The following is a 20,664-nucleotide window of genomic DNA, read 5'->3' on the forward strand; positions in this document are numbered from 1 at the left end:
GGTGATATCACAAAATCTGTGTACAAACGTTATGGTCACCTTGCATATGTGACAGTCCCCATCATAAGTGTGAGGTTTTTATAAAACCTAACTCTAAAGTTAAGATGGTATCCAGACAAGATTTTTATTTTATCAGGCTTGCTTGACTTTTGAACACGAATCACTGCCTTAGTTTTATATACATGAACATTGATTAAAATATATATTCTACAAAATGATAATTTCGTCCTGAAGTAGTGGATTCTTTCACTACTACATCACGGTTTTTTTGTTTATTACACTGACAACCATTTTATGAAGTCCTTACGCTCCAGTACTCGACTTTTCTATAACGTCCGTCAGACAATGCCATACAAACAGCCCAGACCGTTACGTCAATATAAAGACAGTGTAAAACACCTTTTATTTTCATTGCAATCTTAGCTGAATGCTCTGATTAACTATCTGCTGTTGATTTCAATTGTTGATTGGCACATAATTGCATTACGTTCACACGTCAGAAACATCGGTTCGTTAATTAATCATAACATAGCAGATTTAGAAAACGCGCTACAAGTTTTAGAAAAAAAGTTAATATAAGTGTTCCTTTGAAAATTTCAGAGTTGTCAGAAAAAAACCCTACTTGAAATTAAATGAAAATGTGAAATACTAAAGATAGGAATCCATTTGAAAACAATTCCACGGGCATGAGAACAGTGCAGTCGATATTTGCATGCAACACTTCAATTTATCCGTGCATTTATGTAATGTCGACAGTTAATAAATCAGATAACGAAGGGATTCGAAGGAAAATAATCGTTCATCCGTTCAGAGCAATACAAGGTAAATATCTACCTTCGGGATAAAGGTCTAAGATATTTCCAAAGCAACCTCAAATTATTCGCTCAGGTTCCAATTTCCACGGATTGAACCCCGTGGAATAAGATTCTTAAGTATCCATCAATTCTGATGGTTTATCAAATTTTAAGATTTTATCTCTCGGGTTGGAAATTCCCGGTATTATTTGGAAGGGGTTGACCAATTCTATTTATCTGCATCTTAAGTAAATACAAGGACAAAAGGCTGGTGCTATTTCAAAGTTCCACTTACCATGTCATCATACTGGGCCAATTTGACAACATTTATGCAGTTATCAGAGGGTGCTCGCCAAGGTCCGACTGCTACACCGGTCATCTTGAAATCACCTTTTCCTTCTGTCCTTTTCAACTTTCGGTTCGATTATCACTGATGTAATTTTTAGAGAAACACTTCAATGTAAGGATCTTATTTTCAAATTCATAAAAATAATCCACTGAGATATTTCATTGCTAATATTTGTATTTCCAGACTGCCACTTATCTAACTATGGTGACAAACTGCTTCTATATTTCTCTATCTTCACACATTTCAATCCATTATTCACGTGGTGTTTTCACTGAATTCCCCTTGTTTAATCCTGGGGAACACAAATTGATAAAACAATCCATAGGAATGCAAACTAATGAAATATTGTTTTAGAATAATATACACAATAAATTATCAGGGTACAAGATCTGGATGACCAGCCGATTTATCAACTTTGACATTTATATATTCAGCGTAATTACTAACTGCCATATTTATGCGTCATACAAGTTCCATGAAGTTAATTTGACGTGAAGTAGTATGTAATACAAAAAATCAACACTCATTTTCTATTCTTTGGGATTCCTGCATAGATCGGGTCGAATATAAATAACTTGACTTCACCACACGCACCAGGCCCTTCAAAGCACGGCCTGGCCAGCTGGGATGGTTTCCACTACAGTTCACACGTGATTGATAAAGTTACCCGACAGACGACACCGAATACAAATAACTGCATGTGGACATTGCTACAAGCTGTTAAATGCAAAGAGAAATAAAATACAAGCTAAAAAAAAACCCGCTCATATTCTTCAGTTGTCCGTTGGGAGAGCTAGACAGTCGATGCTAATCCATGTGAAGTATCCTGTCAACGTACTGAACTTGTAAAACGTAAGTCGGACGAAAAGCAGAGCTTCAAATACACTTTCTTTTTGTTATAATGACCTCCATATATTGACATCCCGTTGTTCTGCTTGTTTATTAAACTCTAATGCCGTTGTCTATAACCTTTTAATTGCAACGGAATAACGGTAATGCAAATGACGAAGTTATATGAATCAGTTTTATGAATCAAACATATTGGTGCAAGAACAATCTGTGTTTTATCGTGGACTCTGCATCGATATAAAGGCTAGTGTTGTAATCAAATATGACAATCAATAATCAATACGTGTTTAATTAATTGTTTAAGCTCTCGTTTGACTTTGATCAATGCTGTAACAAAGGCTATCGTTTATCATATTTTTAGATTCAATTACTCTTTATTTTTGTTTGTTTGTTTGATTAATTAACGTAAGGACGGCCTCCAATGTATGCGGTGTTTAGCGTGTATGTAGTGCGAGGTCCGTGTTTTGGGAGACTGCGGTATGTTTGTTTGTTTGTTTGATTCATTAACGTCCTATTAACAGTTATGGTCATATAAGGACGGCCTCCCATGTATGCGGTGTGATGCGCATATGTTGTGTGAGGTGCGTGTTTTGGGAGACTGCGGTATATTCATGTTGGGTATTCTGGTATAGTGGAACTGTTGCCCTTTTTATAGTGCTATAACACTGAAGCATGCCGCCGAAGACACCAAGCAACACATCCCAACCGGTCACATTATACTGACAACGGGCGAACCAGTCGTCCCATTCCCAGTATGCTGAACCCTAATCAGGAGCGTATGATCATGTTGTGTATTCTTGTATACTGGAACTGTGGCCGTTCTCTTATTAGTTATATAGTCAGTTATTGACCCGCTATTAAAGTGAACAGTCGTTCAAGGATGGCTAAAGTCAGTAAAAATGGTGTGAATGTATGCTGTATTATTCCTTATGAAATAGAAAAATAGAATTTCTCGTCAAAATCTGTCTGTGTACGAAGAAATTAATTTAAAGTATAGGAATCCTAAAACGTCCTCCCGGCTGACTATGTTCGTGGTTACATTTCCATGCAGCCTCGCTTTCAATGCTTTCATTTTTTCTTAATTTCAATGGTCAGAACTGGGAAACGTAAACAGAACTTGGCCGTCGTATTAAAAGGTGAGAACTTTTGGAAGGGCAATGAACGCATTTAGACTGGTTTTCTTTGCCCGGCTATTCACTTTAAGGCATAGGGGGTCAGTAAGATTAATAGGAGGCGAGGGCTATTAATCTTACTTACCCTCTATGCCTTTATAGGGGGTCAGTAACTGACTATATACGCATCGAGGACCACTGGTTTGTTTCATTAGGCATTTGTTTCCTATTTGCTTTGTCAATAATCTGAAATAAATCTTTAATCATGCTTGCGAAGGATGCATACAATCAACAGTTTCAAAAAAGTCGGAAAAGGCTTAGACCTACATATTTTTATGTGTATATTTGCAATTACGCTGTATATGGAACCTGCATAATACGAACTGAATAATTCATAAATCAACATTAATTTCGAAATTACGTAGGCTTAGTACATGATAACTTACCTCAATACGATACCAGACAGAAACAAGAGTGACACATATGTCCAACCGTTAAAGCGCAATCTCTCTGAGATAAAGTCATGCCGATTAATTGATTGAAGAGTGAGGATGGATCTGTAGGTACGAACCCCTCCATTTGTATATAATCATAGTCTAGAAAAGGCTTGAATCGTTACGTTTCACTTTCACCGCGTCATCAACTTTAAAACTAGCGTAGGGGAATCAGCTCGTTTTTAATTCGTGTTTAATTTGAAGTATTAGAACGACTTAAGTTGATTTTACACAAAAAATAACAAGTAATAGATAGTTTTATGATAATGAAATGGTAAATGAAGTTAAAGAGAATGTTTAAATTTTGAAGCGAGGGCGACAGCCGCCATATTGCACCATAACAAAATTTACTGACTCCTATAAAGTGTTAGGCGGTCACCATGTGACTGCTCTCCGCCAATCGTTTGGGAACATTTCTGTCCGAGGTGCGATGAGTGCTATATCGCTGAAGCATGCTGCCGCAGACACCAAGCAACTACTATTTATTTTGCTTGGTTGATTAGGTGTAAAGTATTATTAACAGTTATCGTAATTTAAGGATGACTCCCTTATTTGAAAAGTGACAGTGTTACGTATGTGCATTTTATTTTCGGAGGCTACTGTATACAGTAAATGTACTAAATCGGTATCACAACATAATAAATTAACATTATAATTATTTTAATCGTTAACAGTTAAGATTAGCCAGAAACATCATTGCAATAGCGTATATCCTTAAATATTGATTTGCCAAAAGCACCCGATAAGGTACCACATAATCGGTTTTGTTTGATTTATTAAATATACGTTCTATCAGAAGCCAAAAGTGTTTAGGGAAATTGTAGTATGCTCGTGTTGTGTCTTTTTCTATAAAGGAAAACTCTTACTCTTTTTATAATGCTATATCACTGAAGCATCCAACCCGGTTACATTATACTGACAACGGCGAACCAGTCGTCCCACTCCTTTCATCCTAGTCTGAACGCTAACCTGGAGCAGAAACTACCACCTTTATAAACTAAGGTGTACATGTGTCTCGGCCAGGAAGAGAACTTAGAGCCCTCAACCGAAGTGAATAGGTGTCAATGCTAGGAAGAATAGTTATCAGAAAAGACCACTCAAATCCGGTACATAGATATGACCATAATGTCCAAAAAGACTGTTATAGTCAACTTTTTTCAAATATATTGTTTCGGATTCAACCTATAACATTTGCTGGAACTTGTGTGTTAGAATAGATGTACTGGGTACGCATTCAAAACTTCAAGTAAAAAACGTTTAACATTTTTTTTAATATTTAATAACTAAATATTTGATGAATATTTTCACTCATTTTTTCTTATTTGCAGAAGAAATATTTCACACATTACATCTCCAGACAAAACCAACTGCGAAGAAACCGGATTTGTTGATAATCAAGGACCTTCCAGATAAAGGATGCCCATGCATCCAACAGTAGCATCAGGTATGTTAAAGTTTAAAAGACGAAATGATTTGGTCATGTAACCTTTAAAAATCGTGGCTTTATTTGTATCATGCATACTTTGTTTGTTTGATTATTTTAACGTCATATTTTGGGGCCGCGGTGGCCGAGTGGTTAAGATGTCCCGACATATTACCACAAGCCCTCCACCTCTGGGATGCGGGTTCGAATCCCATGTGGGGCAGTTGCCAGATACTGACCGCTGGTCGGTGGTTTTTCTCCGGGTACTCCGGCTTTCCTCCACCAACAAACCTGACACGTCCTTACATGACCCTGGCTGTTAATAGGACGTAAAAATAAATAAACCAAACATATTTACAGCCAGGGTCATAAAAGGAAGGCCTCCCATGCATACAGTGTGTACGCGTGTGTAATTGGGAGACAGCGGAATGTTCGTTTTGGGTCTTCTTGTATAGTGGAACCGTTGCCTTTTTAGTGCTAAATCACCGAAGCATGCCGCTAGTGTTTCCCACAGCCCCGATTAGCATGGCGCCGCGCCGTGCCCTTTTTACCTGACGCCATGCCCCTATAACCTGACGCCATGCCCCTATAACCTAACGCCCTGCCCTGTTTGTCTCCAGTACACTTTTACTAAACTACCAAAATATCAGGCAGTGGCTTGATAATTAAGTAAACAAAAGAGGTGTGACCCACTCCCTGACCGCTGACCAACACCCCAGTGGCCCTAATTAGCAGCCTTGCGCTATTTCCACCTTGGGTTGTGGTGTCATTTTCAGGTCTGTGTATTACGTAAGCTGAAGTCAAGCAGCCGATCGGCAGCCTAGAAAACAATCAGCTGGCCTTTCAATAAGTTTTATGACTACAGATAGTGAGCAGTACTTCAAAAACAAATACTGCTTACAACTGTAAATGATTTACTCACGTTTTTAATGTTTAATAGGCCTATCTATATCTGATGAATGTCACAAGCTTTGCAATCGTAATGGCCGCCATTTTGGGTGAATTGTAAAAGTAGATCCGGAGGTATTGAATTTCAGGATTTTTACTAATATTCACGTTTTTAAAAATGAAAACGGTATTATTATTTTTTTTATAATTTTAATGTGAATTTATTTTTAGAAAATATATATTAATAATAATAAAATTATTAATAGCAAAATAATTTAGATAAATCTCTCTATCAGATTAAATTAAAATATTTTGAATACTACTCTAACAATTATCTGTATTTTCTTAATTTAGTGCTTGTACATTTAGAACATTATTTTCATTAATTATCCATTATTATGAAACATGTTATCTTATTCAATTCAATACTGTATTTTTAATATATCAATAAAGATATATATTAAAATAAAGGTAATTGGATTGAAATAAAGGAACAAATTTTGCATGTTTCCCATTCTTTTAATTAATATAAATGAAGTTTAGATCCTTCCGTGTGAATCAATTATAGTCATGATCATATGATCGGCAGATTACAATTTCCAAAATCATTTTGTTCACTCAGAATAATTAAATAGATGTCCTGATATTACTTAAAGCATTTAAATGATATTAAGTTTAACCAGAATTAAATAAACAACAAGACAATTTTAAAGATTTTCCCTTGTATTGGAAGTCGTCGATATAACCTTTGTGCCCCTCTGATGGTTATTTATCGCGGTCAAGGTGCCCTTTTCAAAACCCAGCACCATGCCTTTTTTTTCCTGTGGGAAACACTAACCGCCGAGATTACAAAGCAACAAACCCCACCCGGTCAGATAATGACAGCGGGCGAACCAGTCTTCCCACTCGCTTTTCTGAACGCTTAGCAGCACCGATTTATAGATTAATGGTGTGTCTCGGCCAGGGGGCAGAACCCAAGCCTTCCTCACTGGGGCGAGCGCTCAACATTAGGCCAAAAGTGAGACGTTTTGAAAAAGGAAGTAAGGCAGGAGGAAAGAAAAGATGAGATCCTAAATTTAGTCGCCTTTTCCGATCATACAATAGGGGCAACAGGCACAATTCTTACGCCCTACATGAAAGGACAATGCATGAATGTTCCTGATTCCACACAATGCTGTCGCCACACACCAGAAGGAGACTGTCGTTTCTGACAGGCTAACAGAATCTTCCTCCTCCTTCAGCCGGAAAAATGTGTTAATAGTGGCGATACAGCGTTATTGTGTCTTGTCATAATGATCACGCTTGGTCGAAAGAGATTAATTATAAACCGTATTTCTATTTATCAGAGAATATCCTTTCCCGCTATCCACGATAACACAAAATATAAAATAAATCTTGACCTAAATGTTCTCTGAGCATTCCGACGCAATAGTCGCCTGCGGATTGCATATGCAATCGCCATTTTTCAAGTGTATTGAGACAGCATTACAGCTGTAAAGCTCACATCTTAAGCTGAGATAAATCAAAGTATGAGAAAATTTTGTGCAAGCGGGTCAAGGCTTCTGTGAAGTAGCCTGGATTCTGTCCTCTGGCCGAGAAACATAAAGTCCATAGAAGTGGTAGATTCTGCCCCTGTATAACACTCAGGATATTGAGACTGGTCAACAACATTGTCCGTTGTCATTATAATGTGACCGGTTGGATGTTTTGCTTGGCGTCATCGGCAGTTTGCGTTAGTGATATAGCACTATAAAATGCAGACTTCGGTAAGTTCACTTTATCTTCTTGAATAACAACAGGAGGGAACCGGATTAGGGTTACTACAGTTTCCCGTATCCGATATGGCGACGGTGATTGTTTGATTATTTTAACGTCCTATCAACAGCCAAGTTCATTCAAGGACGGATTCCCATGTATGCAGTGTGCAGCGTGAGTGAAGTGCGAGGTGCGTGTTTTGAGAGACTGGTATGTTCGTGTTGTGTCTTCTTGTATTGTGGAACTGTTGCCCTTTTTATAGTGCTATATCACTGAAGCATCCCAATCCCTGTATGCTGAGCGCTAAGCAGGAGCAGAAACTAGGCCTACCACTTTTATAGATTTTGGTGTGTCTCGGCCAGGGGCGAACGGTTTCAAAGGCGGCATTAAGAAGGATATGGTCAGTTAGGAAGAAGAACAAGAGATTCCAGAGGGATCCAAAGAATGATCTCTGTCTGAAAATAGAAAGAGGGATCTTTTCCAAGCTTTTCAAACATACCACATATGAAATTTAGGACAGATTGCTTCATTTCTTTCTGAGAAACAGCGGTGAATTCAAAGATGGCAGCCCGTCGGACATCAGTCCCAAAAGGTACTATGCACAACTAGGGCCCAAGGGGAACCTATGTATGGAGTTTGAGAGATATCACTTCAGTCAAAACTGACAGACAAAACGCGATAACTATCTAAATCAAAGATGGCGGCCGGTCGGCCTTCTTGTTGACCGATCAGTCGAAAATGCAATATGCACAATAAGGGCCCTACGGGAACCTACATGTGAACTTTGAGAATGATCCCTTCAGTACTCTCTGAGAAATAGAGGTAGCAAACTACATTATCTAAATCTAAAATGGCGCGCTGTCGGCCATCTTGTTGACCGATCAGTCTCAAATGCATTATGCACAACTATGGCCTAAGGGGAACCTACAAATGGAATTTGAGAGAGGTCCCTTCAATACTTTCTTAGAAAAAGTGGTAACAAACGTAAGAAACGAAATTCAAGATGGTTGCCGGTTGGCCATTTTGTTGACCGATCAGTCCAAAAATGCATTATGCACAACAAGGGTCCTAGGAGAACCTACATATGAGATTTAAGAAAGATCCCTTTGGTACTTATTGAGAAATAGCGGTAACAAACTTTTACTATCAAAATCAAAAATCAAAGATGGTCGCCTGGGGGGCCATTTTGTTGACCGATTGGTCCCAAAATTCAATTTACACAACAAGGGCCATAGTGGAACTTAAATATGAAATTTGAGAAAGATCCCTTCAGTAATTTCTGAGTAATAGCGGTAACAAACTTTATCTATCAAAATCCAAGATGACCGCCGATCGGCCATCTTGTAAACTGATCGGTCCAAAAATGCAATATACACAACTAGGGCCCTAGAGGAACCTACATATGAAATTTGAAAAAGATCCCTTTGGTACGTTATGAGAAATAGATGTAACAAGAATTGTTAACTGACGGACGGAAGACGGACCACGGTCGAAAGGCGATTTGAATAGCCAACCATCTGATGATGGTGGACTAAAAAGATATGATTCTAAATTTAGTCGCCTTTTACGATGTTGAATATACCCATAATGATATTGTAACGAAGCTGTGCGATTCGTTTGTTATATTCCCTTCGGAAGTTGTATAAACCGAGATTTCGCTGGGCACGAGACTTTCAGTTTTCTACCGGGTCTTGAGAGGTGAGGAGTGAGTTTTGATTCTGGTGTATTTTTTTTAAATCTGTCGCCCATTATTTCCCTAATTTGCCGTTATCCTATAGTATGGAAATGCATTACATTACTGTGTGTGTATTTTTCGCTGTCAGTCGAAATTTTTGCTATATTTTTGAGTTTGAAATACTTGTGAAATTGTGCAATGTTGGACTTGGCATGTCTCGCTTTTAGACGGGTTGCGATAGTGATTAATAGTCTTCACTTTTGTGTTGAGAGACGTTCGTAGGCTGGAAGAGAGTGGGAGCCTCCTGTAATGAGTTTCGGGGTTAGCCGTTAAGGAGATATTTTGTGAATCTCCGCTGGAGAACGATGTTTGTGAAATTGGAGGTTGAACTATCGATAATAGGCCCGGTAGGTAGCGCCACTTGCTCGGTCTATCATTCTTGTGTAGGTGATAATTACGTTAGGGAAGATATGAGATTATCGGTGATAGCAACAAACCTGTCCATTTTCTTGTTGTTTTTGACTTTTACATATGTTAATGTTAATAAACTGTAAAATGAAAACGATGTCGTCCATTATTCAGGTTCACCAGTACCTGTGAACATCATAGCAAGACATAGGAATCTGCAAGCTAACGCGGCAGTCGAACCCAGGGCAAAACAAATTAATAATATCATTCTACTCTATGTTAATGACTACGGTCTTAGCAAACAAGTCGTTACAATATTTCAAAATATTAATTTTGCCGTGAATAGTGATCAGTGGTAGAACATTCGGCGAGGACAAAAGAGTCAGTTTGCATTTGTTTGTAACACACATTTGGAGTACTTACGCGCACCATGATAGATACGCGTTGTGTAGTGTGTATGTTCTAATGCGAGGTGCGTGCTTGGGAAGACTGGTATATTCTTGTTGTGTCTTGTTGTACAGTGAACCTCTTGCCTTTTTTATTATTCGAATTTCAGTGATATGACACTGGAAAAAAGGGCAAAACTTCCACTAGTAAAAAGGCAACACAAATATTCCGTCTTCCAAATGCCCCTCACATTTCACACAGGAAAGACGCTATGTATGACACGCACTTCATACACACTTCACACCGCACACGTGGGAGGCCGTCCTTTACCGGTCTTGATGTATTAACAAACTAAAACAAAGTTTTCAGCCTTTATTTCGGCCTCAGATATATTGCTGCTCTAAAAAATGTACATAGCCAATCGCGGGGATTAAAGCGATCTGGGTCACTGGACAGAATATGTGTAATTCCCTCTATCAAAATGTTATTAACGGAGAAAAGTGTTAATAGGACGTAAATAAAATAAACCAAATATCTGTGTATCATTGGGTAGTTCGTTTGTCTGATTTAAATACAGATCCTTAAACCATTCCAAATTATCAAATCAGATAACACCAAGGATGGGACGTCATGTTTTCTGTCATGTACGACAACGGGGGTGAGACGTCATAATAATTTCTGTCATGTACGAGGATTTATTCGGATTGACTGATTGATTGGCTCTTGAGAGAGCACCTTATTCAAAGCCACAGGCCTTATTATCATCGAAAGATGTGGTAGTATTATCAATCAAAGAGAAAGAACTCCTACTTAGTATGTATGGGGAATAACTCTGCCAGTCTTAAATAGTTTGTCTTTCATTTTGACATCAAATCTTTTTTGTTTCGGAGATTAGAAATGTGTTCGAATTTCTTGGATAGGATGATGTATGCGAGGTAGATATAAAATGACATATAGTAAGTTTCATGTGATTAACTTAAAAAAAAAATTAAAAACATAAAAGTTTTAATTTCCTCACCAACGGGGTTGTTGATGTCATTTTTGAAACATGGTTTTAAAAATGCTCCAACGCCGACAGAGCATAAAATATATCAATCATTTGAACAATAACTGATGTATATTACGTATCTTATTAACAAAAAATGCATACCAAATAATTTATTTTGTTTTTGGTGGATGCGCAATCTGTACTTAATTTCATATAGCGCATATTGTCATGGAATGTTTTCGGGACGTAGTCGATTATAGAAGCTCAAACTTTCTGACGGTGTAAAGTACGTAAAGTGGTAACTGATGAAAAATACTAATTCTAATAACAAACGTACAAAAAATGGTATTCAGCGGTAGAGCATCTTTCAGATGTTCCTATTCAATCGAATTTAATGAAGCTGACTTGCTTTCGTGTGTTCCCATCTGGTTTTGTTTCTGATTTTCAATGTTCTTTCACTAGACTTTAAAATTATTGAAGATGTGCCGTTAAACACAACAACTTAAAATGTAGCATGTGATCTATATTACCAGTAAATATAAAATATTAAGGAAATCAGGGAAAATTGTCAAACGGAATATAGACAATATTCAATTGCATAGGCCATTTTAACTAAATGTAGAGAGATGCGGTATGCTCCTATTTGTTACTAAATGTAGAGAGATGCGGTATGCTCCCATTGTTACTAAATGTAGAGAGATGCGGTATTCTTCCATTTGTTACTAAATGTACAGAGATGCGGTATGCTCCCATTTGTTACTAAATGTAGAGAGATGCGGTATGCTCCTATTTGTTACTAAATGTAGAGAGATGCGGTATGCTCCCATTTGTTACTAAATGTAGAGAGATGCGGTATGCTCCCACTTGTTACTAAATGTAGAGAGATGCGGTATGCTCCTATTTGTTACTAAATGTAGATAGATGCGGTATCCTCGTATGACTTCATATTTTCCATTTACATTCTAGCATGTATACAATCGTTAGCGTTAGTAATATGTGCCATTAGTAGTCTTTTTTTTTTCTCTCCGGTGATATATTGAAAACCATCTTCTCTTAAAGTGAATAGTCGGGCAAAGAAAACCAGTCTAAATGCGTTCATTGGCCTTCCAAAAGTTTTCACATATTAATACGACGGTCAAGTTCTGCTTAGTTTCCCAGTTCTGACCATTGAAATAAAGAAAAGTTGAAAGCATTGAAAGCGAGGCTGCGTGGAAATGTAACCACGGACATAGTCAGCCGGGACGTTTATGTATGGTAATCCTATATAGTAATATTTGTAATTTATGAGGTGAATAAAATATAAAAAGCTCGTTTTGATTCGTGAGTAGGAGAATTACGGGGCTGAAAAATTTATAGAAATACTAAATTTGGACAGCTATAGAAGACATCAATTTTGTTCCGTATTTACAACATTCTATTTACCTTATTCTCGGACTCTAAACGGTATATTTTTAACAACCATTGATAAGTTAAACATGATCAAGGGTCGTCACATTTATTAAACATAGCCAGACCAGATTAACACCCCTCACCATTTCAGGGATGCATGTATTGATTTTCCGTTCTATCTTGCCTTATAGTGTGAATCGGTCTTCGCTTTCGACATTCACTGACGTCAGCGTTTACATCTTTCTGGTCTTTCTTATAAACCCATCAAAAACGTAATAATACATCAGTATTGGGTCAGGGTGACACCAGATTATATGAAAATAAGAATTGTCCCGAATATCATAGTTTTACTACACTAGGATGGAATGGAATTGGACATAATCGATAATGGTTGAAATAATCAGACGGATTATTTAAGAAACATCAGTCTGAAATAGGGACGTGACATTGCATTGATATGACCAATATCTCCACGAAACATGTTGGCGATCTCGAATACTCGTGTTACCATAGTAGAGGTCAATGACAATTCGATCGGAAATCTGATTTCAACAGACATTGTGACTGCCAATTTGATACTTCTCAGAGACCGCTATCGTTTATATCTACATATAGGGAAAGACCATAATCGCGATGTGTCTGTTCACTGAATAGACGGTTGTCTGGCGTTACCGTGGCATGACGTACGTTTCATATTGTGTTATTATTATTACAAGACATGATCTACGGTGGTTATGCTAATTACCCTAATCCCCCTCCTGTGATAATTGTCATTTTCATAAGATAATAGGCTTTCTATACTGCTAATTGAATGCATATTCGTCTTTTCTGTCTGTCTGTAGACACAACTTTGAACTCCTCCTAAACTATTCACAAATTTTGTTAAAATTTGGAACACATAAACCTGACATAAAGGCCAGTTGAGTAGCCTATATTGGGGTCTACAATGTTCCATATTAATAGAGTTATGACTACATTTGTGCAGTGGAAGTATTAGTCGTCCACTATGGTGACAGTTCTAGTTGTTATTTCTAAGTTCTAATTATTTCAACGATCGTATTATTCGCAACTTTGAAGTATTTAAGGAATGTTATGATGATGATAATTAAACTTGCCATATACAACGTAATTTATATTCTATACTTTTTTTCCGTTCAGAAGGAGGTATTTATTGCTAAATCACAAATTACCACTGCAGCACAGACATCACTTGATGTATTTGTACAATTGCTTTCGCCATGCAAACGTTAATCATTTAATCAATGCGATCGTAATAGTAGAGTGTTGGATCGGAGCCTTCGCTGATTGTGTAGTATCCATTCCCGTGAGAATCCCAGCAAACAGACTCACCCTGTCGTTCTCTGTGGTACGGCAGAGTCTGCGGATTCCTTTTCAAGCCCTCCGCGTAGTCTTCGTGTGGAATATACCTGAAAGTACAGTAGTACCTTCAATATGCATCTATGGTTATTTATACGATTTATTAACACATATATGTATAGTTCAGTGTGAGGAGAGCTCTGTTGTCACCTGGCCGAGATACACCATAGATAAGAGGTAACATGAATAATACCAGTCTCTTAAAACGAACAACTACTAACCCATTGAAAACCGTCAACAATCACAAATGTATTGTCACGTTATTTTTCCAGTGAATTTGTACACAGTATTATCATACGCATTTTAACTTTATATCACTTTATTTTTCATTTTATCTTTGAAAAAGTTAACATAACCAGACTCAGAAGTCTCTAAGACCCCTCGCGCGCCCTCAATCAGGCCATCGAAAGTGATTTTATAAAATGTATAACTTCGCAAAATAAAATAAAGTTATTTAGTTATTTAGTCTTGATAAATTTACAAAAGTAAATTAATTAACTACTTTGTTTTGAGAATTTTAGATCAATGCATTTGACAAACACACCAGAAGAGCACGTAGTCAAGCATTTTGATGATGACCTCGTGACCATTTGGAGATATGTCCCCTCCTACGGGTCCGTTACGGCTGGAGTAGGAATCAAGAGTTGCTAAGCTTGACACGTGAACTGTGGAACTACGACCCCAGTTAGATTTGGGAATGTGAAAAAACTTTCCACGTCCATGAGCAACCTTAGAAATCAGATAAATTTCAGCATCTCTTCCAACCATTATCGTTTCGCAATTGCTTTCGCTCCAACTAGAAAAAAGTAATTGATTCATTAATGAGGTATTATAACCAGGTCATACTACTTTTCTTTTAGTAAACGTTTTACAAAAATGACTTTTTTGTTTTTACTTTTAATATGTAATATGTTACAGAGGTTAACCTCAGAATAGCATTCGAATAGTGGTTTTATCCTACTAAAATAAAAGAAAAAAACTATATTCAGCGCCGCTTAAAACGGTTTAAAAACATATTTAGGTCATATTTTGCACTTTTCCTTTTCATAACAGAATAATTGCACCTCACATTTTGTTCTCTCTCACCTAAAGTGTATCATGTCCGAATGTCCAACTGAAATGGTCTGTGTATGGTGTAGGTGATCTGGTTCCTCCACTTTGTATAATACATTTGCCTCTCCGTGGTAGTTTCCACCCGTATCTGCTATGTAGATACAATGACCACTCATATCTGGACAGGGTCCACAAGCGATATCCTCCCAATCATGACTCTTAGCGCCACTTATGGTGATTGTAGAAAGCACGTGACCATTAGTCGCGTCAATGGCGTAGATGAGGTTGTGACCCCCGGAGTCGTTGTGTGTATAGAGAACATTCTTATGGGTGCGGCTAGCGGCTAGTCCCGAAGCCTCATCAATAGCACTATTGTCGATGGTACCCATCTCTCGGTAGTCATGGAAATGGGGAGCTGAGACATCAATATGCACGGTTTTTATTATTGATTTCCTCTAACATAAGTATATCTGAACTACAAAATACACAATAAGAGTTAATTTTAGGTCACCTGACTATAGGTCTTTTATCCGTCTTCATCTGTTAACATTTCCTTGTGAACACGATAACTTGAGAAATATGAACCGAGCTAATAAAACTTTATTTGCCCTTTGCACAAATGATTATCATTGATTCGTATATGCACCGAGCTTAATGAAACTTTGTGTAGATCACGGACGAGTTCAGAAATCAACTTTATTCGGCTTAAACTTACAGAGTAATTTCCCTTTTTGACTAATAATTATTCGATTTTTGTTGTGAACATGATAACTCGTATACAAGTTGTGTAACTATTCACCAAAATTAGCTAAACATAGAATGCAGGCTAATATTAAAAAACAAATATGAAAAATGTTCTTATTCCATCATTACTAATGGAGTTATTGCCCATTGCAATACCAGTCATCATTGGAACTTAAAAATGAGATCCATGATATATACTAAATTTTTTTGTATATTTTTACGTTCACAAAAAAATCCTATTTCGTGAAAATTTTCTAAATCAGTTATAAATACAAATTTTTAATTGCTAGCAACAGATTGCTAATTTTTCTTTCCGTCGTGTCAAAACACGCACCTCGCACTTCACACACGCTACCCACTGCAAACATGGGAGGCCGTCCTTACATGACCCTGGCTGTTATCAACGTAAATTTAACCAATTAGACAAACAAAATGTATATAAAGTATTTTCTCCACATCCATGGAGTCGTTGGGTCATCTTCTCGTACAAGACACAGGACTTGTATCTCACACCTATATTACAACTCCCTTAATGTTCAGCATAAAGCGAGTGGGACGACTGGTTCGCCTGCCCGTTGTCAGTATGATGTTACCGGGTGAGGTGTGTTGCTTAATGTCTTCGGGAGCATACTTCGGTGATATATATCACTATAAAATGGGAAACAGTTCCACTATACAAGATACAACACGAACATACCACACTACATACACACAACACCAAGCATACATGGGAGGACGTTAATTAATGTATCAATCAAACAAAATTCACCATATTCATAGACCTTTTAGATCAACTCGTACGATGCAGGTCTGTTATCTCAAACTTAATTTATGTATAGACCCGATGTGTCTATACATCATCGTTGACTTAAGTAAGAAACATACATATACTATAGACCCGATGTGTCTATACATCATCGTTGACTTAAGTAAGAAACATACATATACTCACTGTAACCTTTGGCAGGGAAAGCTACACACAATATAGCCAATACATAAACACCTCTAACCGCCATCTTAACTGTTTGTACACTGTCATTAGGTCAGAGTTGACGATGATCAGATCTAGAGATAAGTGAATTGGGACACGTATCAGTGAATCGGGTCATTCATACAGATAAGGAAATATATGGTTATGTAAACTTTGGCGCGATCATGTACAATTACGATGACCAAACTGTACAAATTCATCAAGTGTATACCTTAATTAAAAGAATATTCTGGGCTTGAATGTCCCTTCAATGAAGGTTGACCCTGCAAGTAGGGCATGCGAAGTGTACCTGCTGCCCATATTAGATGCTAGTAGTTGAGGCGACTAATTTAGGATCTTGTTATTTCTCTTCTTTCTAACAATAACTTTGTTCACCCTAACAACCCCTCACTTTTGACCATCTGTTGAGCGCTCGCTCCTGTGAGTGTGACGAAGGCACTGGGTTCTGTCCCCTGGCTGAAACGCAACAAAGGCTATAAAAGTAGTAGTTTCTGCGCCTGCTTAGCTCTCAGGATACCGGGAGTAGGACGACTGGTTCGCCCGTTGTCAGTATAACGTGACCGGGTACGTAGGGTGTGTTGCTTAATGTTTCAAGAGTTTCACTTTGTAAGAAAACAACAAAAAACCACTGCAGTCTCCCAAACACGGCATACACGCTACTTACCGCATACACGGGAGGCCGTCCTGTTAATTATTCAAACAAACAATCAATGAAGGTGTGCGAAATGATAGGAAAATGTTCCGTAAAAAGATGCAATAGCTTCTAAAACGCAATATCTACTTACTTAAATTACATTTCGGAAATTAGAAGTACTTATTATATGAAGAACATTTCTCCATTAGGCAGATCTTTCTGCACCGAATTCTTTGTAATGGTCCTGGAGTAATAACATTCCCGTACATAATTTTGTCGTCACACTGCAAGGATATTGTCTTGAATCTTTTTTTAGATCCCTGCAGCACAAATGGTCGAAGATGCGTTTTCGTCTAAATAACCCCTGCTGCCCCTATTGCATGATCGTAAAAGGCGACTAAATTTAGGATCTTATCTTATTCTTCCTAACTGACTTCCTAATGTCTCCCTTGGCACCGCCTCACTTTTGGCTTTGAGTTGAGCGTTCGCCCCTGTGAGGGAGGCTCTGGGTTTTTTGTGCCCTGGCCGAGACACACCAAAGTCTATTATGGCGGTAGTTTCTGTTCCTGCTTAGCGCTCTGCAAACAGGGAGAGGGACGACCGGTTCGCCTGTTGTCAGTATAATGTGACCGGCTGGGGTATGTTGCTTGATGTCTTCGATGGCATGCTTCAGTGATATAGCACTATAAAAAGGGCAACAGTTCCATTATACAAGATGACAAAACACGAATGTACTGCAGTCTCCCAAAACACGCATCACACACTACACACACGTTGCCTATTACATGCATAGGTGGCCGTCCTTACATGACCCTGACCTTTTACCAACAAATCCTCATCAACCCAAAATTATATCTCGACGGAAGAAAGTTATTCGTGTAACTCTTTAGTTGCCCTTAAACTTTATTAACGATGCCTTTGTGGTTTTAACGCAACCTTATATACATAGCTTGTCATTTTAGACCAACTCCATAGCTGATTAGAAAACAGAGTTGGCAGAAAACTTGCCTTTCGTTGAGCCTCTGCATACATTGGCTTGATGTTAGTATGTTTACCTCGCCTAAGTGTCTCGGCTCCTTTTGATATTGCTGTTATATATTTGTACATTGGTTTAAATAGCAGATGGTACAATTGTACATTGGTTGCAAAATTGATCCAGGTATCACTCCAGCAATAGTCTTTACCAAGTGAACAGTCATTGTAAATAACGACTAGCGGTAGCACGCTACCAAACACAAAATTCACTTTCTGTTGCAAAAATCCATGCTTGTAAACAAAATCCAATCCATGTTAACAGTTACTGTTAGGTTTAGCGATGGCACACCACCAATACAAAAGCAAATTCCACTCACCAAACCATATATGATCTAGTACAAAAAATAAGGATCCGTAGTGTCGCCCGTCAACTCTGCAACCTCCTGGACATCAAAACGTTTTTCCTTACATGGACACTGTTGATGACAGCATGAGCAATACGTACACTTTCGACAAAGACATCTTGCTGTGTTGCAATTTCCGTCGTATGGATTTTACAATCCAATAGTAGCAAAAATCCAATCTAAATATCTCAATATTAACTTCCGCTAAGAAGTGTTACCTTCAACATCTTACTTGTTATTTTTGTTCCTTTCGATGATAACCTGACAATGTCTTATGATACATACGAATATCCATCTCTTGCACATCTACCGGCTTTCTGTCAGTAACCAAGTCCTTATTCAGGACAAAAGTTACTACTAGACACCGCATATTTCAGTTGTGGGTCTTTAAAAAAAGTTCCTGATATTCTTCATCTTGATTCATTTTAACATTTTTATGTCGGATGGATCTCAAAATGGTCAGACACTTGAAAATGAACAAAATGATATGTCATATTTAAGCAATGAATTACCTTCTTGGGGATTAATTGCCCTATAATTTTCCAAGCGTTGCAGACAAATTGAATGATGTGCGTTATGATTAATTTTTCTGCAATTCTGGAAGAATTATAAGACCATGAACCCCAAAAGAAGTTAATTTATCAATTTTTTTATTATTATTATTTTTAAACACCTTCTGCGATCCATATCTCACGTTCTATAACAGCTAGACCCATACTTTAAACGTCATTACCCATATTATTGATACCTAGGAACATTCTGGTAGTGTTAAACGTCAAGTAGAAGGAAGCCATTTTGTATTTCAAGATGGCCGCCAACCTTGCGGCGAGGTATATCTGTTTGTAATACATCTGAATGACCAATCTTAATTTAAGCAAATAAATACCTACAAATATAATGAGAGTATTTATTTTTTGTAGTGTTTGTTACATGAATATTTTGATTCTTATTCTTATTTCAAAATAGCCGCCATTTTGAAATCCCAGATGACCTTTTAAATCAGATTTGTTTCCGAATTTCACTCTGTAAGTGGTCGAGCAAAAAATCAAGGTAACATTCTTAATTGTCTACACCAATATTATTGATATTTATTCTTATTGATACTTAGGATCATTTTGGTAATGTTTAGCTATGCTGTTATTAAGAAAATAAAATACCTGCAATTCCAGTGAGTATTTATCATTTTAGCGTTTGATACAAAATAATTCAATTATAATTTTATGTTCAAAATGGGTGACAATCTGAAATTTAAGATGTCCGACAGCATTAGATTAAAGAAATATAAATCAATCGTAACGGCTGATAATTTCTGAAACATTACTTTAAAATTTGAGTCCCACATGGTATTAAATTCTGTAAATATTACACTTAGCACTAATCAATTTGAAAAAAAATGATTTAAATGCATACGGTAACCATTAAGTGGGTCGTTAATGATCCCAGACGTCATCCTTAAAAACACACGTGATTGACTTTCACTGCGGTTATTAGTAAGCTAGTAAAATCCATTTTCATGCCTAAAAGATAAGTATAGTTCTAGAATCAAATTTTACACGACAGCAATATTGGTCATTCTGGAAAGAACACTCATACACAAACTCAGTGTTAATGCTTTAACTCTAAAAAGAGGCTTTGGCATAGACTTTGTAACACGTAATGTAAGGTCATATCAAATAAGAGAAAAATCACAAATTGCTCTGTGAAATCGTCTGTACCATGTAATTGGAATTAACCTTTCCTGAAGAAGATTTTCACTAGATCAGCACAATGACCTATTGGTATACCTTACACTGTGTACAAAAGCAAGATGTGCCAAAACCTTATAAAGGATAATACTGTAAAGTCTCACTAATGGCATCTGTCATTTCCGAAAGATACAAACTGTAAAAAAAACCGTTTGAGAATCATCTTCTTTTTGAATGTGGAGTGCAAGATATTATTTGTCAGAAGAATACATTTTTGCTAAAGAAAGAAG

General features: G+C 37.3%; 1 protein-coding gene and 1 long non-coding RNA gene across 2 annotated transcripts in view; one reads left to right on the forward strand and one right to left on the reverse strand.

The window, feature by feature from the left end:
• The first annotated feature begins 4,939 nt into the window (after window positions 1–4,939).
• The window catches only part of LOC138311183 (uncharacterized), a 70,811-nt gene continuing 55,086 nt past the window's right edge, over window positions 4,940–20,664 (forward strand). The window contains exon 1 of the long non-coding RNA XR_011206543.1: window positions 4,940–5,042. This is a non-coding gene — a long non-coding RNA (uncharacterized lncRNA). The remainder of the gene's footprint in view (window positions 5,043–20,664) is intronic.
• On the reverse strand, window positions 13,712–16,717 carry LOC138310614 (uncharacterized). Its single transcript, XM_069251894.1, has 4 exons — window positions 16,638–16,717; window positions 14,975–15,356; window positions 14,433–14,684; window positions 13,712–13,938 (listed from the first exon to the last, which is right to left on the reverse strand). Exons 1-4 carry the CDS (start codon window positions 16,699–16,701, stop codon window positions 13,767–13,769), a joined length of 870 nt encoding a protein of 289 aa, XP_069107995.1. The 5' UTR covers window positions 16,702–16,717; the 3' UTR covers window positions 13,712–13,766.

This window comes from Argopecten irradians, chromosome 16 (genome assembly GCF_041381155.1).
Source record: "Argopecten irradians isolate NY chromosome 16, Ai_NY, whole genome shotgun sequence".
In the NCBI taxonomy this organism is placed as follows: Eukaryota; Metazoa; Mollusca; class Bivalvia; order Pectinida; family Pectinidae; genus Argopecten; species Argopecten irradians.

What these genes read in the sequence shown, in the direction of transcription:
- LOC138310614 (XM_069251894.1), bottom strand. Translation starts at nt 16,701, where the DNA reads ATGGCGGTTAGAGGTGTTTATGTATTGGCTATATTGTGTGTAGCTTTC. An exon ending in TCGGACATGATACACTTTAG is followed by an intron (nt 14,685 to 14,974) that starts GTGAGAGAGAAC and finishes ACTTTTTTCTAG; the next exon opens with TTGGAGCGAAAGCAATTGCG. An exon ending in CTTGACTACGTGCTCTTCTG is followed by an intron (nt 13,939 to 14,432) that starts GTGTGTTTGTCA and finishes CTGTACTTTCAG; the next exon opens with GTATATTCCACACGAAGACT.